Source organism: Lonchura striata, chromosome 4 (assembly GCF_046129695.1).
Source record: "Lonchura striata isolate bLonStr1 chromosome 4, bLonStr1.mat, whole genome shotgun sequence".
NCBI classification, from domain to species: Eukaryota; Metazoa; Chordata; class Aves; order Passeriformes; family Estrildidae; genus Lonchura; species Lonchura striata.
The window spans coordinates 61317889-61337522 of record NC_134606.1 but is presented as its reverse complement, the minus strand read 5'-3'; the positions used below and the strand labels follow the sequence as shown (position 1 = coordinate 61337522).

At 37.2% G+C, this 19634-nt stretch overlaps 1 protein-coding gene across 9 annotated transcripts in view; it reads right to left on the bottom strand.

The window, feature by feature from the left end:
* MAPK10 (mitogen-activated protein kinase 10) overlaps positions 1-19634 on the bottom strand; it is a 146622-nt gene that overhangs the window by 77819 nt on the left and 49169 nt on the right. For 5 of the 9 annotated variants that reach the window (XM_077782998.1, XM_077783003.1, XM_077782997.1 and 2 more), the window contains 3 exons: positions 18619-18775; positions 16074-16156; positions 2769-2840 (listed from right to left, as the gene is read on the bottom strand). In XM_077782998.1, coding sequence (XP_077639124.1) covers positions 2769-2840; positions 16074-16118 — 117 coding nt within the window. In that variant the 5' untranslated portion in view covers positions 16119-16156; positions 18619-18775. Of the gene's footprint in view, positions 1-2741; positions 2841-16073; positions 16157-18618; positions 18776-19634 lie in introns of those variants that run through there. The other 4 variants (XM_077783001.1, XM_021549354.2, XM_077783000.1 and 1 more) reach the window with 3 other exon arrangements.

The window sequence follows — 19634 nt, the reverse complement described above, 5'->3', positions numbered from 1 at the left end:
AGACAGCTCCTGACCCTATGAAATGTAATTTTATTCATAAAAATCTAATATATCAATTATTGGTAACTTTTGAATACCAGCGAATCTCCCCTTGGATAGAAGACATAATCACAGGACACACTACATTTAGAATCTCATTCTAAATAAAGGCATCACCTATACCTACATCTTAGGGAACATGTAAATTCTGACAGGCTACACATCTCAATATTTATTTAAAAAAAAAAGATACTTAAAAACCAAATGGAGAAAATATGTATGAAGAAGTCACTATTCTTTTGGAATTGTGAGATGTTGTTAATATATAAGTATTAAAATTTAGTGTCTCATTCTACTCATGATACACTACTCTGCATTACCTTGTGCTATAATAAAAATGTGTAGGGTCCTATAGATAAAAGCTTGTTGGTGATAACAGCCTTACAGAAGTCTAATGAAATTCTATAGGCCTTCCTGTCCTACTTTTCTATTATTATAGAACAGCAGATGTCCTCATCCTCAGCCTTAAAAAAAGGTGGCTGCTTCAGAACATGAATTGGCTACCCATGTCCAGTAATTCCAGACCTGAGTGTTTTTACACTGCAAAAGGGTGAAGAGTTGGGGAGGTACATATTTACCCTACTTATGCTACTGAATATTTCTCAGGAAGGGCCATTCTTTTTTCTCCTTAAGCTGAAAATCCTTAAAATTCTGTTCCTGCTGAATTAGCAGTTCATTGTACAAAACTAGTATGCTCAGTGACATAAGCTCTATGTCAAAGAAAACAGCCTGTAATTATGAATGTGTCACTTTCCTTCAGAGCACATAAAGCTATGCCTTTCAGGCCACAAATACATATTACAGGAAAAATACACCCTCAGTACTAAAAATAATTGGGGTTCTCTTCAATATTGGAGCTTTAAGAAAGGCACTTCAGCACAAACACTTTGGAGAATTTCTGCAGTGAGGCATAAATTTAAAATGGAAGCAGGAATAAGAATGGAATAACCAATATTACCACCTGGATACTATTCCTAACCTCTAAACAAAGATCTAGATGCTTGGACCAAGTACAGAGATATAACCCCCATCCCACTGTGAACAATACAAATTAACAGCATCCAAGATAGGCCTTAATGCAACCAGACACTTAATTTAGAGACTGTTCTTGCTCATAGTTACAGCTGTTATTTGGATCAGGTTCTATCTTTATGGAGAGAATAAATTAACATGCAGCTTAAACCACTTTTTATCCTCAAGAGAATTGATCTGAAGGTCTGAAGACCTTGAAAAGGTATCCATGTGGTAAGTGCTTGAAGGATGGAATTCCGTTCCCGACAATGTCAGGATAGTATCTCTTTGTATGTATTTAGTGGATGACGCCATTCTGGGTACCTGTTGCAGCCATCAAACAGGAATTAATCTCACTCAGTGATAAAAATGCATCCAAAATGGCCTAAGTAAAAAAGAGAGGAGAGCTATGCAAAAAACCTCTATTCTGCACAGTGAAAGTATTTTTTTATCAATAACACTTTTCTCATATAATCTGAGAAAAAAAAATTGCAATTTCTGCAATTTCTTTTTTGGAAACAAACTCTGTCAAAACATTACAAAAATACTACGTTTGACAAAGTTGCAAGTGGAAGAATTAAGCCAGTTAAACACAAGCGCATAAATAAAATAGAAAAGACAGTTAAGCAGATTATCAAACTGAATAGTCAAAACCCATCCCAGAGCTAATGATTCCTAAATCCAGATTCAACCTTCTCAGGAGAATTAATAGTTAGCGTCCCTGAGTTAAAAAACATAAAGCAAACTTTCTAACACCTGTCATTGTCTAATATTAAATGCTTACACACAAGTAGCAGCCTTTTCTTTTTTACAATTGTGCTTTCACTTGGACGCCACATGTAATATAAAAGAAAAAAAATGTGTTTATCATAATTTCTAAGAATGCAACATTGGTTTCAGCCTCAAAAAGTGAAGAATGTCCCTAATATCTCCCCAGTTAGTTAGAATACTGATTTCCCATCTCACAAAAAAACTTTAAAACTATGAAGAGGCAGAATTCAGACACAAAAAAATGTTCAGAAGTGAGCAAGAAAAAGTAATTTTTCATTCACAAGGGAAAATTATGCACATAGATTTGCAACTAAGCATGTTAACTAAACCAAGAGAAATAAAAACTGGATAAATCAAAAAGCTTTTTCTTTGCATCAAAGATCTAGTTTCACCTTTGTGGGCTTCCATATATTATGACCAAGCAATTTCAAGGATGATGTAGAAATACAGAATTGGCTTTAGTGCAGCCTCAGGGTTCCAGAACCTCAGTACCACATGATGTTCAATGGGAGACAAGACAAACACCACGATTTTGATTTTACTTCCTTCAGTTCAAGAATATGTAAACATAAAGTTAGTCACAGGTTACAATGTAAAAGGCTCTGTCTCAGAAGAACAGAGAATAAGATAAAACAGTTTTAATTTGCAGTTTTTCTGTTTGAATATTGTGCCATTATTTTTCACTAAAAAACCTCAGAATATTAACTGATACTTTATCAAAGCAAAGTCAAAAATCATTAAGACCAAATTACAAAATAAACTTGAGGGCAAATAGAAAAGTAATTTTTTGTGGTGTGTTTCTGTATTTTCTTTGTATTTATTCTCATGTTTATAACTTGCAGTAAGCTGTTGAAACTCACTTCTATTTTTCTCTTATTATAGCATGAATTGCAAAAATGAAGTACAAGTATATACTGTACCTTGTTTTACCTGTAAGGAACACACACCTGACAAAAGGCAATCTTCACATCCAGAGTAGGTTCACCAAAATAATACAAGAAATGGCGGCTCATAAATACCTGCAATTAAAGAAAAGTAAACATAGAATTTTTGTCTGCTGCTGATGTACAAGTATAATGCAGGTCTAGCTTCATTTGGATTATAAAACCAACCTGAGTTGTTACCCAACTTGTCAAAACCAGAAATTGAATATTGAACTGTAAAAAAGCTTTAAATTCTGTCTAATGCCTATCAAGGTTATGGCCCCAAATATGACTTGAAAAACTTACATCTGGAAAACTTTACAGTAACTGGTGCCATTAATTCAAAGTTTATCATGTCACTTGCATATTCCTACACCAAAACCAAAAACAAAATCAGGTCAATAATGTTCTGAACAATGTGGGAATAGGAGACAATTATTGTTATGGGGAGAAAAAAAAGGCCTAAGTTGACAAGTATTAGTTATAGAAGTGGAAAGACTCATTACATCACTGTGTAAATTCATCCACTTTGTGAGCATCCCATGTTCTGGTCTTAACATTCTACCACTAGAAAAGCACAAAGAGATTCCTTACATGAAACAACTGCATAGACTGGAGTTTTGTGGGTTTTTTTAGCCTAGAAAAGAACTGTCTGAGCAGAAATATGCTGGAGATGCATAAAATGAGGGCCATACTGAAATGTGAAAACACCCTTCCTTTTTTTTTCTCAAATTAAAATAAAGGGCATCAAGTTATGTTATCATAGTTAGAATCAACAATAGGAAATAATTCTTCACACGCTGTTTTGGATGAAGAATTTGTCACAGTGAAACTCTCTGTCTCATGTTCCTGTGGAAGCCAGAAGTCAACATAAGCACTAATATGATTAAGCAAATTCACATAAGAAGAAATCTGCTGAAGGCTACTAACCTCGAAAATATCACCCCTGACTCAAGACACCCCTGAGTCACAGTCTGGCACTCCATGCTCAGCCTATTTCTGGATTTCCCAGTCATCTGATGCTGCCCAGGGAGCCATAGGCTAGACTAGACAGGCCTCCCTGTGCACCCCAATACAGCTGTTTTAATTTAGTTCCAAAGCACCACATCCAGCTCTGCCTAACCAGTCCTGTCCTAGCTACATTCTAGCATGGCACATCGGTGACAAACATGCACAGCAATGAGGCTGTCAGGCTGGGATAGGCAGCTATGTCACAAGACTTTGGAGCATGTGACTCTAAAAAATCACAAAAAACCCAGCCAAACACACAAAGCAACAACAAAACCCTTCTAACAGTACAATGAAAAAACTAGAAACTTTTAGCTAAAATTAGATACTTAGATAAAATTAGATAATTAGATAAAATTATATAGAACTTAATGTTTTTTCTGTTAAATATAAGTTCACTGTAAAGACTTAAAAATGAAAATAAAACAACCATCCAACCACCACTCCATAAAGACAAAGCTGTGATTCTGAAACACTACGTAGCTACTCATGGCTCTTGTCTTCAGTAAGAACAACTAACTAACTTCAAGTTTAAATGGCATTAAATAAGACAAGACTTAATTTGGAGTAATTTCAACTCACACAAATTGATCAAAAGTAAAGAAACTACAAGAAAGTATTCATCAATACTTGCACCATGTGTTCCCACATGTGTTTAGTTTTTAATGAATGAATATATGAATAATCCTATTATGAAAGCAAGTTTATGACCTTTTCTGCATCACATTACAGTGTCTGAGATTGCTGCCTCACTACCCATTGAGTCATTACCAAAGTCTCATATTCCACAGGGGGTTTATAATCGTTTATATTAAAACAAAAAATAAGAAAGGAAGCTTTTTTAAAAAGAAAATCAAAAAAGAAGAAGGAAAAAAAGCTTTTACCATTAGTCATATTGCCAATGATTTCTGGAAAGCCAGCAGGTAATTACACTGTCATGCTGCAGATATATTCACTGGCTATATGCATTACATTGCTATAATAATGAATGTCTGAAATGTCAATAGCTATGACATACCGTGTTCAAGACAGAGCTTAATGGTGGAAAGTGAAGAAAGGAAGGGAAGAAAATTGGGGGAATTTGGTTTATTCCTGAAGTTGCTGTGAGGGTCTATTGAGAAGAAATACTTTGTATTATGCATGCAGTACTAGTCATACCCTGCTCCTCAGCTGTCCAGAGGAATTACTGTGACTGTTAATAGTCACCCTGGGCAGAACAATAGACTGGTGAGTTTTATGAACTGGAACACATTGTAGAATTTATTATGTTGTCCTTGTGGGCAGTTAATGCTTATAAAATAATAGAAGTATGATATGTTTTAGTGGCCTTGATCAATACTCATCTTCCTCTGTACATGAGATACACTAAATTAATCACTACAGAGCTGAGTTCCTCCAGTTGTACAGTGGGAATGAATGCCACCTTTCCATGGCACAGAAAGGTGTACCCAGGACAAAACAGACTTGAGTTCATGTTTTAAAATTTTTATTGAATTCGTACAAGGTTCCCTCTGGTGCCCTTTAAGTGATCACACATGTATGTAACTTCTAATTCCTTCAGGCAGAAAACAGATTCACACTCCGCTGTGCAGATCTCCTTGATCACGTCTCCTCTGGTGCGAGCTGACACCACATCACTGGAGATACTTAAGAAGTGTCAGAATAAAGAACTGGCCTGATGCTGAGATAATTGTGTTACACTATAAAGCAGTTATAAAACAAGAAGCTACTGAGACAAACAGCGTCACTCACCAGCAACTGGAGCTTTAAGTGAGAGCATAAGCATCCAATATTTTTTCATCCCACCTCTGACACTTTACCTTTTCAATATTGAGTGAAATCACCCAAGGGGCAAACAACTGGGAGAACAGAACACTGCTGACAGAACAAAATACTCTGGGAAGCCAGAGACTGCTGCAGCATTACAAGGAGAAAACCTGTCTGTGAAACAGCAAAGACACAACTGGATCCCAAATCTTCATTATGATCAAGGAGCTGTATGACAGAACCCACAAAAACATACAAGACTCAGCAGCAAATACGACATACTTTAGGCAAACTAAAACTAGGAGGCACTAAAATCAGGAAGAGGAAAGCAGCCATGAAGGCAAGATAAAGAAAATCCTGAAAATCCTCTGAGCTGTACAGTGGCACAGCCCCCAAGGGAACTGTTGGCTGGATCCACTGAGGCTTGGCCTCTACCTAGTCTGCTGCTTTGCCATCCTCTACTTCACTCCACTCTTCCTTCCTTATGGAAAGCTGTTCTTCAAGCAGAATGTGGACTAAAGACATGCCCATATTTCAGGCATGAACTTCTCTTTACCTGCAGTGCTCCTATCAAATATTCCTTTTCTGTACAAGGACTTTTCAGGGCTTTTTTTACTTTTAATAATGGTATCTGTCTTTCCAGGGTTCAGGAGGATTATCTAATTATTATTCAAACAGCTCTTTGAAGACTGAAAGGATTAAATCAATACTATTAGTATAATTACTGAGAGCAGAGAAAAAAACATGAGAGCTGTTAAAACAGACCTGAAAACCGACAGGAGCTGCAGTCTCAAATATAGCCTACTGCAGTAAACCTTTCTGCTCACCCTTGAATTCTTTCCTTGCCCTCAGTGCTGTATGATATTGGTATCCAGGGAATGTCTGGGCAATTTGGCCCAGTCAGATTAAATACTTTGGCCTAGGAGTGTTGTTTTCTACCCAAGCTGCCTTATCCTTCAGGTAAGTGGCTCCTGGATCATGGACAGGGAGAATGTGTTTGCCTTAAACCCAAGAGATGCAAACCTCCAGTCTGAGGGCTCTGGGCTATTGCTCTGCTGGTCCAAGGAGAGCCTAAGCACTTGCACACACCATGTTGAGCTCCTTTATCTGGAAAAAGCATCGCAGTCACTCTCTTTTGAGAAAATACCTTCATGATCGTCTGTCATCCCTGCATCCCCTAATTAACAGGTAAGTCCCTTGTGGCCCATAGACAGTGCCTCAGCCTGTCACAGTATATTTAAAGTGTTTTGTGAAAGTTCAGAAGGCCAATGTCAATCCTCAGTAAAGCCCCATGTAACCTTTTATTTACAAAGATAAAGGAGCCAGCTGCCCTGCTGCAATACTGCTTCCTTCATCCCAGCCCAGGCAGGCAGGGCTGCTCATCTCACCCCACAGCACAACCATCTGTGCCAAACACACTGATCCAGGGCTCAAACAAGGTTCTTCATGAGGAAAAACTGCAGCAGCTGTTTGGCCTGTATGTACCTGTTTGTACCTGTAAAACAAGTGCTGCTGCACTTGAAATGAATATCCCAAACTAGCCCTGCTGCTGTTCTCATCACCTCCCATGCTCCTGAGACTATACTTTGAGAGGTATTTGTATGCCTACAAAAAAACAAAATGGAAACAAACGCTTAAATTCCTAATTTAAAAAGTAGCCCTACATGGAATGAAAAAAAATATAGAAATGCAAGTCCCAGTTTAAACAGGAATCAAATGGCAGCTGGAGATAAAGTAGAAAGAACTACTTGTATGTAAAATTTCATTAGACTTAAACCTGGTATATTGTGTCTGCAAACTGGAAGGCTGTAAAAGAATCACAAGACATCCACCAATATCTATGCCAAGCCCCATCAATTGGGATAATCTCAATAATATGGGGAAGCAATATATATTCATAACACGTAATTAAATCCAGCATTTCTGTTTATTTGATATTACCACCTAATTGTGGTATGTGCACAATGGGCATAGTGAATGTGCTTCCTATCTTCACTGACTTGTAGTTCCCTACTTGTTCTACAAAAGGAGAATTAAAGTATTTATTACTACCTCATTATGTTTCATTCATGAACATAAAGATTCAGGGCATGGAAAAAAAATATTGAAATAGCACCATCACTTAAAGTTATTTTAAAAACCCATCCTGTCCTAATTCAATGAGAGGGGGCAATTGATCAATTCAGTTGTCACTTAAAAACCTTCTGTAAAAACACTAATGTTCAAAGATTAGGTTTCATGAATTATTAATGCTTCCTGTTTTGAAAATGTGCTTGAAATAATTTCATGCATTTCCAGTACTGGAGTTCCTCTCTCCTTCATCTGAAAATACCTACTCTCACCACAGTATAACTTATCTGAAGCTTTCAGTAAAGTTATACCTCCTATAACTATATTTTTTCTTTAATGAAACTTGGCTATTCTGCTCTGTGTAAACAAGAGTGTAGGAAATAATGAAGACCTGAACAAATTCACACAGCATGACAAAGTGTGCCAGCAGAGAATTACAATGTCTGATCCTCAAACTCCTACAGAATTTCAAACATGGGCTCTGACATCTTTAACATGCTGGATTGAAATAAGTCCTGCAATTTGCCCACATTTTTCATATAATTGCTGCCAGTTATAATGGGGATATACATCTTCAAATAGCCTATCAAATTGGTCTTCACTTCTAAGACCAAATCTTTAGGCTTATCAGCTTTTTTTGTCTAACTTTTTCTTTCAGATCTAATGTACAGCATGCAATAGGAGATACACTGCTTAACAAGAAGCTTAAAGACACCTCAGAGGATAAATATGAACTGAAATTTGCAAGTGGATTAATAATAGTCAAGGAGAGTGTTCCTACTGCAAAAGAATGCTTTTCTGTTGTGTCTACTCTCCCATTTTAATTATTCTTGGAATAACCAGGGAAAGAGTGGTGAGAACAATGTAATTATTAAGATTATATCCCAGCAGAAACAGATCATCTTCCACTGGGAAGAGAAGTGATGGCATGTTAAAATTCACAAGAATCATGCAAGTAGCTCTAAAACAGCTGCTGGAAAAGAGAGTGAAAAGGAAAGAAACAATTTTGGAATAGCACTGAAAAGGAAGTATATATCAAATAAAAAGGCACAAACTGAAAAGACAAGGGACTGATAAGCAGATATTCATAATGAGCACAGCTCACTTGCAGAAGACAGGAACAACTGAGCTCTAAATCTCGTCTTGCTACCAGCTTCTTGTTTTTTCTCCAGCCAGTTATTATGAGAGAGAATTTCTCACCTGACTATATTTGGTCTAAATGCCCAAGATATACAGCCCAAGATACCACATCCAGAGGTAATGTTATGTCCAGAGGTACTGTTATGAAAGGTATTATGAGGAAAAGATGCTGCAGCAGATTAATTAGTCAAAGTTTATAATGATCTTGTCATAATCTCTCCTATCATCTTTTCATTTGCAGCTGAATATCTTCACTCCCTGAATAAATACTAGCCACTTCCTAGAGATGTAAAATTAAACTTTGATGTTTGAAGCAGCTCTGAATTTGAATAGGATGAACTTGGAGTGGCAAGTGTGTGAGACTGTGGTTACTACTGTTAACAAAAAAAAATGAAAAAAGCTAACTGGAAAGAGATGAGCACAGTAAAACACTGCCTGCCTCATATAAGATAATCTTTATCACAATAGTGAAAGCAATATTTGTTAAATGCATTTTTCCTGTTTTGGCACTTGATTTTAATCCGCTTTCTCTTTCTGAGGAAATAAAAAATTGAGGTAGCTGTCTCAGCACAGCTGAATGAAAAATTCTGCTCTCTCAGAACTTTGTTTTTCTCTATTAAAAATAAAATAAATATAAAGGTATTCATTGGATAAATGTCAGTGGCAAAGCTGCCTGAAGGTATATACTGAATCACATCAAAACTACTTTTAATAAACTCCCAAGTTAACCTCCAAACCTAATACAAATTCAGTTACATTTGCCTTCAATACAGATGTCCCTGGCACTTTATGATGTGTGAGAATGACCTATATTTTATGGACTACAAAGAGAAAAATACTTGATTACTGTCTGTATCAAGCAGCATCAAGAAAATTATTAAATTTGAATAGAACATATATTTTAAGTTTGAATAGTTTAGAATAATTTCAGATTAGTTGAACTGTATGGCATTGGATCTCATTCTTACAAACTGCTCTGTTACACATGTTAACCACCCCATTAATGAAGGGTGCTTGTAAAAAGAATTACTATTTCAGCCAAAAGCAAAATTCTAACTTTGGGACAAATGTATAAAAGGCCAGGGCATTTAGATCCTGTTATAGATTCTGTTTCAGGATGCCTTAATTATGTGGCACTGCAGTAAACAGCAATTTCTGTCAGTTTCATTCAAATTAGGGGAAAAAATTGACAGGCTTGGTCATTTAAGAGGAAAAATTTTGCAAACAAAATAATATTTAGCCATGTTTTTACTTATTTGATAAAAATGTTATTACATTCTACCAATGCTCATCTTTTCTGTATTAAAGTATGCATGATGGAGATAGGAAAAGCTGTTCAGGACTGTGGAATAACTTGCTCAGCTGCAACATCTGTATTTATCATCACAACTTTAAAAGAGCTGTGTAATTGGCCACTGAACAGAGCCAGATAATTCACACCTCAAGGTTATTCAGGAACAGAGACAAAAAAAAACACTCACCTTGGAAGGGACCTTAGGACATCTATAATCCAAACTTTCTAATCAAAACAAGGACAGTTGCTTCATTTATTTGCTAATTTGGAATGCTCAATCCTTGCCTTGGTTTGTATTTACATATAGTTGTGTGGCTGCATACAGTAGCCACACAACTAAAACCACTCTTACTCTAAAAAATGTTAGAAGCTTAGTTATGGAGTGCAAGGCTGGAGCCATGAGCAGATTACACTGTAAATTCTGCAGCTACAAAATAGCTTATTTCTCAAACAACTAAAATACAGATTCTTTTACTTCTGAAAAGCTTTTTCCTCTTCTAAGCTTTAATAGTTGCAAATTTTAATTACTTCCATAACTAAACACTACTAAAACAACTCATCTCCAGGATGCAAGCAGGATTTATTGCAAAATCTCTGCAACCTGTTAATATCAAATGGTAGTTAAATATTGTTTTACAAAACACAGAAAATATTTTGATACTTTCTAGCTTTTGATTACACCCCTAAATTTATGAGAAAAAAAATTCTTAATGGAGTAAGAAAATACCCTGTGTTTCTGATGATCAATACCTGGCAGGAAAGAACAACTTGTCTGCTGCTGGACTGTAGCCATTCACTTATGCTGCTGTTATTTAGAATGTGTCATGCTAATGTAGAATGGCTAAAGAAAGAAACATCCCTTTGATTCAGGCTGATACAAACCCAGCAAAAGTGGGTGTTTCCTTGCTCCAGTCTATAGATTATGCTGGGTAAAAGTTCTTCAAAGCATAAGGGATAATAATGATAATTTATGAACTGAAAGTGGCTAAAGTTCCAGAGTATCACAAAACAATTGGAGATGAACTACTTAAAGAAAACATATCTGCTGCTGCCAAGGGGTGTTGCTGCAAGTGCCATTTGCTTTTCCTTATGCAAAACCAGAAATACAGTAGGTGATTAATGCATAAATACAGAATCATGAAGGCCATTGTTAGTTTCCTATTATACAGATAACTGCAAACTAGCACATTAGGAAACAATTCACACTTCTGTGAACTTAGACTGGACAGGCAAGGAGTGATCCAAACCAAGTCACATACCCTTTAGGTTCTTATATAAAAGTAAAACAAGGAAAAGCATGTTAAAATGCAAGAGGTAATTGCCACAAGAAAGTAATTTCTTTTCTTTGGTTCTCTTTGTTCTGTAGCATTGGAACAAAGTGACTTTGGTAAAGTCAGGGGAGAGGAATTTCTTCAGTAAGGAACAAAAGGAGCCAAGGAGGCAAAGTTTGCAATTTTCTAGACAAATCATTTGGGAAAAGAAAAAGCAGAAACCAAAACAGGCTATTTCATAATTCCTCCCTCCTCACTGCCTCTAATACACAGAGATACTAGCTCATACTTCTTTCTGACTGCAGGGAAAGTCTCTCTGCTATGGGTAAACAACAGTTTGGAATTGATTTTTCCAGGCAGAGGCCCACAACACCACTTCAAAGCATGGGTGCCCTCAGAGTTAGACAGAAATGCTGGAACTGATTAAAGCAGAACGGAAGCACAGATGCTTTAGACAAACAGGTGACTCTGCCTCTTCTATTTGGGTTGCTGAGGAAAGTTTTCAGGAATATTTGCTTCTGCTGAGGAACAAGCATTCAGAGACAAGGATAAAAGGCTCTAAAAATCTGCACAAACGTGCATGGTCCACCACCTCATATGAAAACAAGATTTGCACAGGTATTGAAATAACTCAAATGTAACAAGACATTAGAAACTATTCTTGTATCCCAGCTCCCCTCAGACCTGGGAAAAGGGGCAAATACAACAACTCTGGATGTCCGGCCCAGTAAGGTAAAGGAGATACATACAATAAAGGAACAAGCTTAATTTACCTGGGTACACCAGATAGATTAAGGATTTCTTTCCTCTCTCACAAAACACTACCATTAATAAGGTGAGGTATAGCTCAGCAAGAACAAACTGAGCATCCTTGAGACAATCTTTGCCACCAGCACTCTGTGGTGAGTAATGCAAGGAAGCACTAGGGGAAGAAAGACCAAAGAAAAACTTAAATGACAAACTTATGTATTACTTTGAAAGAATATGGATTGGACTACATAAGGTAAGTATCACAAAGGACATTGACATCAAAAGGGTAAACATATTTTAGATGAATACTTATACTAAAGAATTTAAGAAGTACAAGAACACAACCATATCCTACTTTTGACTCCCTAAATATAAGTGCACGAATAATTCTTAGTCTCTTCCTTTTAGAACCTTCTTATGTGATTTTTAAAATGCTACAATCCATAGCTTGTTCTTCCTATGATTTAGACTTCTTTTTCAGCTATGACTTAATTACCAGAGCTCCTCCACAGCTAGAAATCTTCTGATGTCCAAAGTGCCAAGCTTTCTTTAGGCTCACAATAAAATAGCAAGATAAATGTCCTTCATTTTGTCCAGCCTTTCACACTTGATTAGTTCTACTACCTATAAATTATTAACTCATCTGCCTGATATCCATCCCAGTCAGACTACAAGCTTGGAGTGCACACACACTGCACATCCTGCAAAGCTTCATGCACACATGCTATCAGATCAGTAGCAATAATAATCACACCTCTTGCATGTGTTCATAATGCTCATTGTCATCTGAAGAAGAGAAAGCTCTTAAGGGAGATATAAACCCAAATGCCCTTTTTGTTCTAGGAAAATCCCAACCCTTTAGTATGTATGCCCACGGCATAAATGTTTCCTAGAGCTCCCATGGGGACAGTGCAGCTTTGCATTAGTCTCAGTGGAGGCCCGTGCTCATAAAGCATAACACAGACCTTGCACAATCCCACTGGAGCACTGGCATTCACTGTCCTAAACTAGAAATGTAAACATGAATGGAAAAAAGTAGAACTCGGTCATATGCCAGAGCTCTAATGTTTGGGATTAAGGTTTCAGGGCTTCACCATGTTTCCTTTTTATTGGGGTGGCAGCCTTTATAGAGGGCTCAGCAGGGGATCATTTTGTGTCTCTGGAACATCTGTTGGCCACTAAAATCCCAATTACACTTAGCCTTTTTCTTGCAGCAGGCAAGGAATTATGCACCACAAGAAGGCAATTGCAGTTTGAGCGAGTGACAGACCAGAAAATGTAAGGGTAGCTGGAGTCACCTCCTCCTGCTTTTATACTTCTACTAAAAATGTAAATTCTCCTGAACTAGGCAGAACCTGCAGCATCTTGCTTACTTTAACTCTGTTGCTATCATCTAGACTTCTAAACAGGTATGAAATATTATTAAAAAGTATATACATAAAACACATATAAAAAGATATTCATACATTTGTTCTATTGGACCTTGCAAAGGCCACATGTCCAGAAAGCACAACCAGCCAGCTCTGCTGCCTGGTTTTCAGTGCCAAGCTGAAAACACTGCACTGAAAGGCACTATAACTCCTTGTATCATAAGTTAGTTTGAGCCTGATTCCTAAACAAGAACAGATGCTCAGAGAATCAGATATGACTGAGCCTAAGTGTTTTCCAATATCATTTCCAGCTCCCATAGATGCTAAACATGAGATAAATCAACTTAAATCCAACTGACCTGACATCACTTGCAAGGAATTATCCCACTGTGAAACAGCTGATTGATTCTTCTTCCCCATTTCAAAATGGTAGTGTGAGCTACTGCAACATGCAATGAATGCCACGAAGCTGCTCGGCACAAAAATGATTCTCTATCCATGAAAAATAGCTGAATTTAGAGAAGAAATTTTCTTCTCTTGGTTTCCAGTTTCCTGTAGACTACAGGATAGATTTCATATCCTATGCTACATAAACCCCTTGCAATAATGTGCATTGTAAATGCATTTCCAAGGTAGTTGACTATTTACTGCAAATTTGGTGATAAAACCATACATTTTAGACCTCTCCCCTCTCCAAGTACAGTGCACCATGCAAACGTAGGATCTAAGTGTTTTACAAAAACAAGTTCTTTTGTAAAGACCTCAGGAGTCTCCCCACACACATTTGACAGATAAAACAAAGGCACTAGAAAATAAATTATATGTTCACTCAGTCAGGAATAGAGGCTTGGATGCTTGGCCTTAATCCTCCAACTGAAAATTAATATAAATAAGAAAGGTCAAATTCCTAAATAAAACAAAAGTTAAGGAAGACAGTGTTTCTGTCAAGGAAGACTTAAGTGAAACTCATCCTTGTTTCTCAGAAACAAAGGAATAAAATCCAATTTTGCTTGCATAGCCAAGTGCTTTGTTTTTTTGCATTTCGTTTTTGAATCCAAACATATTGGAAGAAATGAGCAGCTCAATAAACGGATATATTTCTCTGTGAAATCTTGTATTTTTATAATATTTTTTCCCCTTTTTTTTCCTACAACACATTTCTGGGTTTTGGTGTGAAATCAAATGGATACATGAATAATAACAACAGATTTCATGTTCTTTTGAATGGCAAGGTGTTTTAACTAAGGCTGGGCAGAAATTTGTGCATGACAATGGGACACAGGAAAAGGAACATGACATTTCTGAAGCAGGATGAGCCTTTAAAGAAATTGTAAATGTGGCTATGCTCCTATCTCTCTTCATGAGTACAAAGACTCTCTATCAGTCATTCTGTGTCCCCTCTGATTCTCTTCATCCTCAATATTCTGTTCTTTAGGGTATGACAAGGCAGCTTAGATTTTGTGTAATTAAAATACCTACAACTAGCAACACACAAATTGGAACCTTAAAAACAGACAAAAGAAAGATAAACTCTTACACCAGATTCAGACCTCACAATACTGTCTTTTTAAATTTTTTTAAATCTCAATAGCCCATCACATTGAATAACAATCTTGCAAAATGCAGTTTATCAAAGCAGATGCTACTTTCACAATATATTTTGTTTGTAAATCTTTCCTTTGGTTTTTGTTTGAAGTCTGAGGGTTTTGTTTAGGTTTTAGTTGTGGCTAACACTAAAAGGGTCTTCTGGGTTTTTTTGGCCTGAGCTGAGCACCACAAATAAATCTGCTTAAAGTAGAGTTCTAAATGTATGCCACAGCTTTAGATAGCTGTGATGTATCCACTGAAGAAAAAAAAATCAACTTTTATTAGGCCTGCTTGCATTATGGAAAGATTTTTAATATAATTACACTTTGGGATACTTACAACAATAAATAAAAACTGGCCAGACTGGTCACCATAAGATGCTCGAAATCTGGTTAACTTTTACTGTTATTTTCTCATTCCAAACTTTATGTCCAGCTGCCATTTGTTACTGAACAAACCCTTTTGTGAGTTGTACCAGCCCTGCCTTACAAGAGAGCACATCTGAAAGGTGCCACAGGGAAGCAGAGCAAGTCCAGCAAAGGGTACCCGTAGGTGACTGTCAATGCACTGTAACCTGGACAGGCTGAGACAACTCCTGTCCTGCAGCACCTCAGGGCAAACTCTGCTGGTTTTGCAGACAGTGCTAAGCAGGATGAAAGTTCTAGCTTTTTCTTTTTTCCCCGCTAATGGAATAAAGCTTGTCTATTTGTCCTTCAACACGAATCGCTTTTGGAAGCGTAATTAATCAGGCGCAAGGAACACGGAGAAAATCAGGTTTTAGTAGTGTAACTGTTCATGAATTCATTTGAGTGAATTTATGGGCGTCTCGTCCTCTGTGATATTTAATGAGTTCAACAAATTCACTGCAGTAGACGTTTGGTGAGACATAATGTTATAAAAACATTTAATCCCTGATTTACACAAAAGGGGCAAAAACTGAAGGCAGATATTTTACACCATTATTGATTTTCCACAAATATACATAGATGCGTGCATGATACACAATATAAACAAAACTGTTCAAACACTTTCCAAAACTGAAACTCAATCAGCAGAAATGCCACTTACTGACCTCAACAGAACAGCAGGGAAAATGCTGCCTTGTTCTCCTTCTCATGACTCTGGCCTATTTCTCTAAATTACAGGGCCAAACCTCTGCAATAAACAAGCATCACTATTAATCCCTTGTACCAGCTGTCTTTACTTTGCTCACACAGGGGCTCAGTGCCCCATGCTATGTAATTCAAATAAAACACATGATTTGAAAGAACAAGAGGGAATAATTTCAGCAGATTACTTTGAGTTGCAATTGATCCTACCTCGGTCCTACTCAAAAACTGTGCTTGATTTCAGTTTCCTCTCACAATCTCTCAGACTCTCTGATTAACAGCAACATTTTATCTGCCGATAGCATATCTTCAGAATTTACAGCAGAAGATGCTTTTGAAAAAAGGAAGGTTCAAGAATATTGTTATACTCTGACTATGTAAATCTGTGTCTCAAGAAAAATCAAAAAATTCTAAACTGAATGGAACAGGTTTGGGAGACTAGGTATGTGAAATAGATACATTTTTTGAATGTCAGGATTTCAGTATACAGTATGGCATGTTGAAAATGTTCCTGTGCTGAAGTGTGCGGTTTTTCCTCAGTTCTAAGACATAAAGAATTTGAACAGCTTCTGCTCACTTTAAAATATTCTGAGCCATGTATGGTAAGAACTTCAGTATTTTTTCACACCCAAGCTATGTAAATTCTGATCTCCTTGGAAATGTAAGCCTTGTACATCTAGCCAACAGAGACTGGCCTCGGAGAAGAGGACTCATTTTGTTTTCTTTTAATAGAAACTAGAAAACTACAAAAATACTACAAAAATGTAACTACTAGAAAACTAAAAAAAAACTACATAGAAACTACAAAAAGGTACAAGAAATTACTTCTGGGGAGGCATGAAGCCTGCATGCTTCACCCTTAATCCTCCTGTCTTTAGTCATAAACTGCCAACTCCACCATTTCAGTGACTTCTTGCTGTTGGTTTGTTGCTGGGAATGTTAGAGAATGCTGGTACTAAGCAGGGTTTCATTATACACAAAGTGAAAAGGGAAAAGAGGTTCTTTCTTGTACTAATCTAGTCAGAACATGGAAGTCATAATAAGTTCAGCTTGGGCCTATCTTATATTTTGAGTTGGCATCAATTCTTCCACAGCACAGATTCATGAGTAGTTCTGTCTCTTCTCTAAGCTCTCTGTATGAACAGACCTCAACATGATCATGACAATGCTGTTCCCATCAAAATTAATCGTGGTACAGGATCTGCACCAGTGTTCCCAAGCTGACCTGAGAGGGAGCCAGGCAGAACAGCTGGAACAGCATCAACAGCTCCTCTCCAGCAACAGCCAAGCATTGTTTAATGGCAGGTCATCTTAACATGACATACTGGGGACCCAGAAATGGAAATATAGTCATAGAATCATAAAGGTTGGTAAAGAGCTTTAATTTCAAACATTAAAATTCTCATTTATTCCAATTACCTGTACATTCACTTAACATGCAGCCAACAGTTGTACTTCCAGTAGGATCAGTTCCTAGGAATCTGAATTTACCCAATTCACATCCTATCATGAATTTAAAAGACTATGCTTATCAAACTAAAAGGACCACAGAAAACCCCAAAGAAGTTAAACTAAGTAAACCACTCACCAAGGCGGGGGGAAGAGAGGGGGAAGTAGGCTACATAAGATACAAGAATGCTTTGTGATTTTCTGCAGCTGTTCTCAGCATTGCTTAGCAAATTAAGTTAACACAGAATGTCATTCAGAACTATCTTTAGTCCTTCTTAGTGTTTTAGCACATTATAACAATTAATCATCTTTTATTAATTCATGGGCATTCAAAGATGACCTATGAACAGTCACATTCTACTGGGTACTGCTAACTCATCTTTTATATTAACATTTACACTATTATTCTACTTAGTATTACACATCCATACTACACAGAGAATTTTGCAAGTGTATTGAGACCTTGATTTTGGAAAAAAAAAAATAAATACAGGCCTATAGGGAATATGAGCATGTGCAATATTCTCTAAACCATAGAGGTAAATACGTGCATAATGCTTTGCATAGGATCCAGAGCTGCACAGTCATTCTTACAGAAGAGAAATAATATTAGAATTAGATTTAGTGGTGAAACTTCACTAAATAGGTCAGGTCTGGCTCCCCATTCTGTCCAGGCTTAGAGCTGTCATCTATACCTCATTTTCATTCAATATTCTTTCCTGGATTCATTGGAAGGGCAAGTCAAAACCTGCTCTGTCCTAACACACACAGACATTTTTTCATAAATGAATCTACCGTCACAACCAGTTCTCCCTCAGAGGAGGCAGATTAAAACAATGTCTAAAACCAACAAACAGAACACGTTTAGAAAGTGGTTTTTTTTCAGCACTAGTTTTCTTCCTATTACTTTGCATGCAATTTTTACAGTATGCTCATCTCAGCCTAATGCAAACATTTCACAAACACATAACACGTCCTAATAGTCCTCTTATTTTACAGGATATTTTCTTTTTATTAAGCTTGTTTTCATCAGTAATTAGGTGGCCTTAGATGCCTTACCAGGGATAGGATAGTCTGACAGCGAAGTTTTACATTTTGTCCAGGTGACACACTTGTAATTGTTCTCAGGTCTTCCTGGGGAGAGCTGCAAGTCTGGGGAGCACTGATCAGCAAATGCGATCTGTCGAAGTTTCACCTCTGTCCCAGCGGCAGACAGCTGTCAAAGGAGTTAAACACAGGCAGGGTTAAGGAAGCCTGAGCTGCTCTGAGTTGGGTCAGTTAGCTCATTTTGGGATTGTTTCAAAACAGCACAGATACCAAGTGATCCATTTTCTCTCATTAGAGTAGCTGGGTTTTTTTAAACCCTCTGCAGGTTTTCCTAGGTCAGTCCTTTCATCCACTGCCATAGTCTGTTGGATTAAAAAAGCCTGGAGATTGCTATGATGCCTTGTGATAGGCAGATATCTGTCAGTGGCAGAGAACATTTCTCTTGCTATGGGCCTTTAGGTATAGAGAACTCTTCAAAAGGCAAATAGACAAGAAATACATTATTCCTTAAATGTACTATTAGACAGGTTTAAGGAGTCCACATCCTGGATCTTCTTTTTGCACAGACTTAAAGGCTTATGTGGAAAGGACTACTCCTGATCTAGAGATATAAAGAAACTTTCTGAGGAGAGGTAAATGAACACCACCAAAACATCAGTGTTGAAGTAATCAGGAGTAGAAATTTAAGGGAGAAAATCAATAAAATCTTATCAGCTGCATATCCGTCAGGAGAGGGCACATTAGGAAGATGTATTGCTGTCCACTCTTTAGGAATAATACTGACACTTCAGTTTCTACCAAACTCATGAAATTACAAGAGCTGTTTACCAACCTATCTGCCAACCATACATTTCCATCTTTCTCTTCTGCCTTGCTGTCCTGAACAACAGTAGCAGGTCTCATAATATATAGAGAAGGGGAGGGAGGACAAGGGAAATCAATAGCCTTTCAGCTTTTCCCATTCACTCATTCTACAGGATGCTTAAATGTCACTTGCATTGACAACTTGGCAAAATACACCCTTCAGA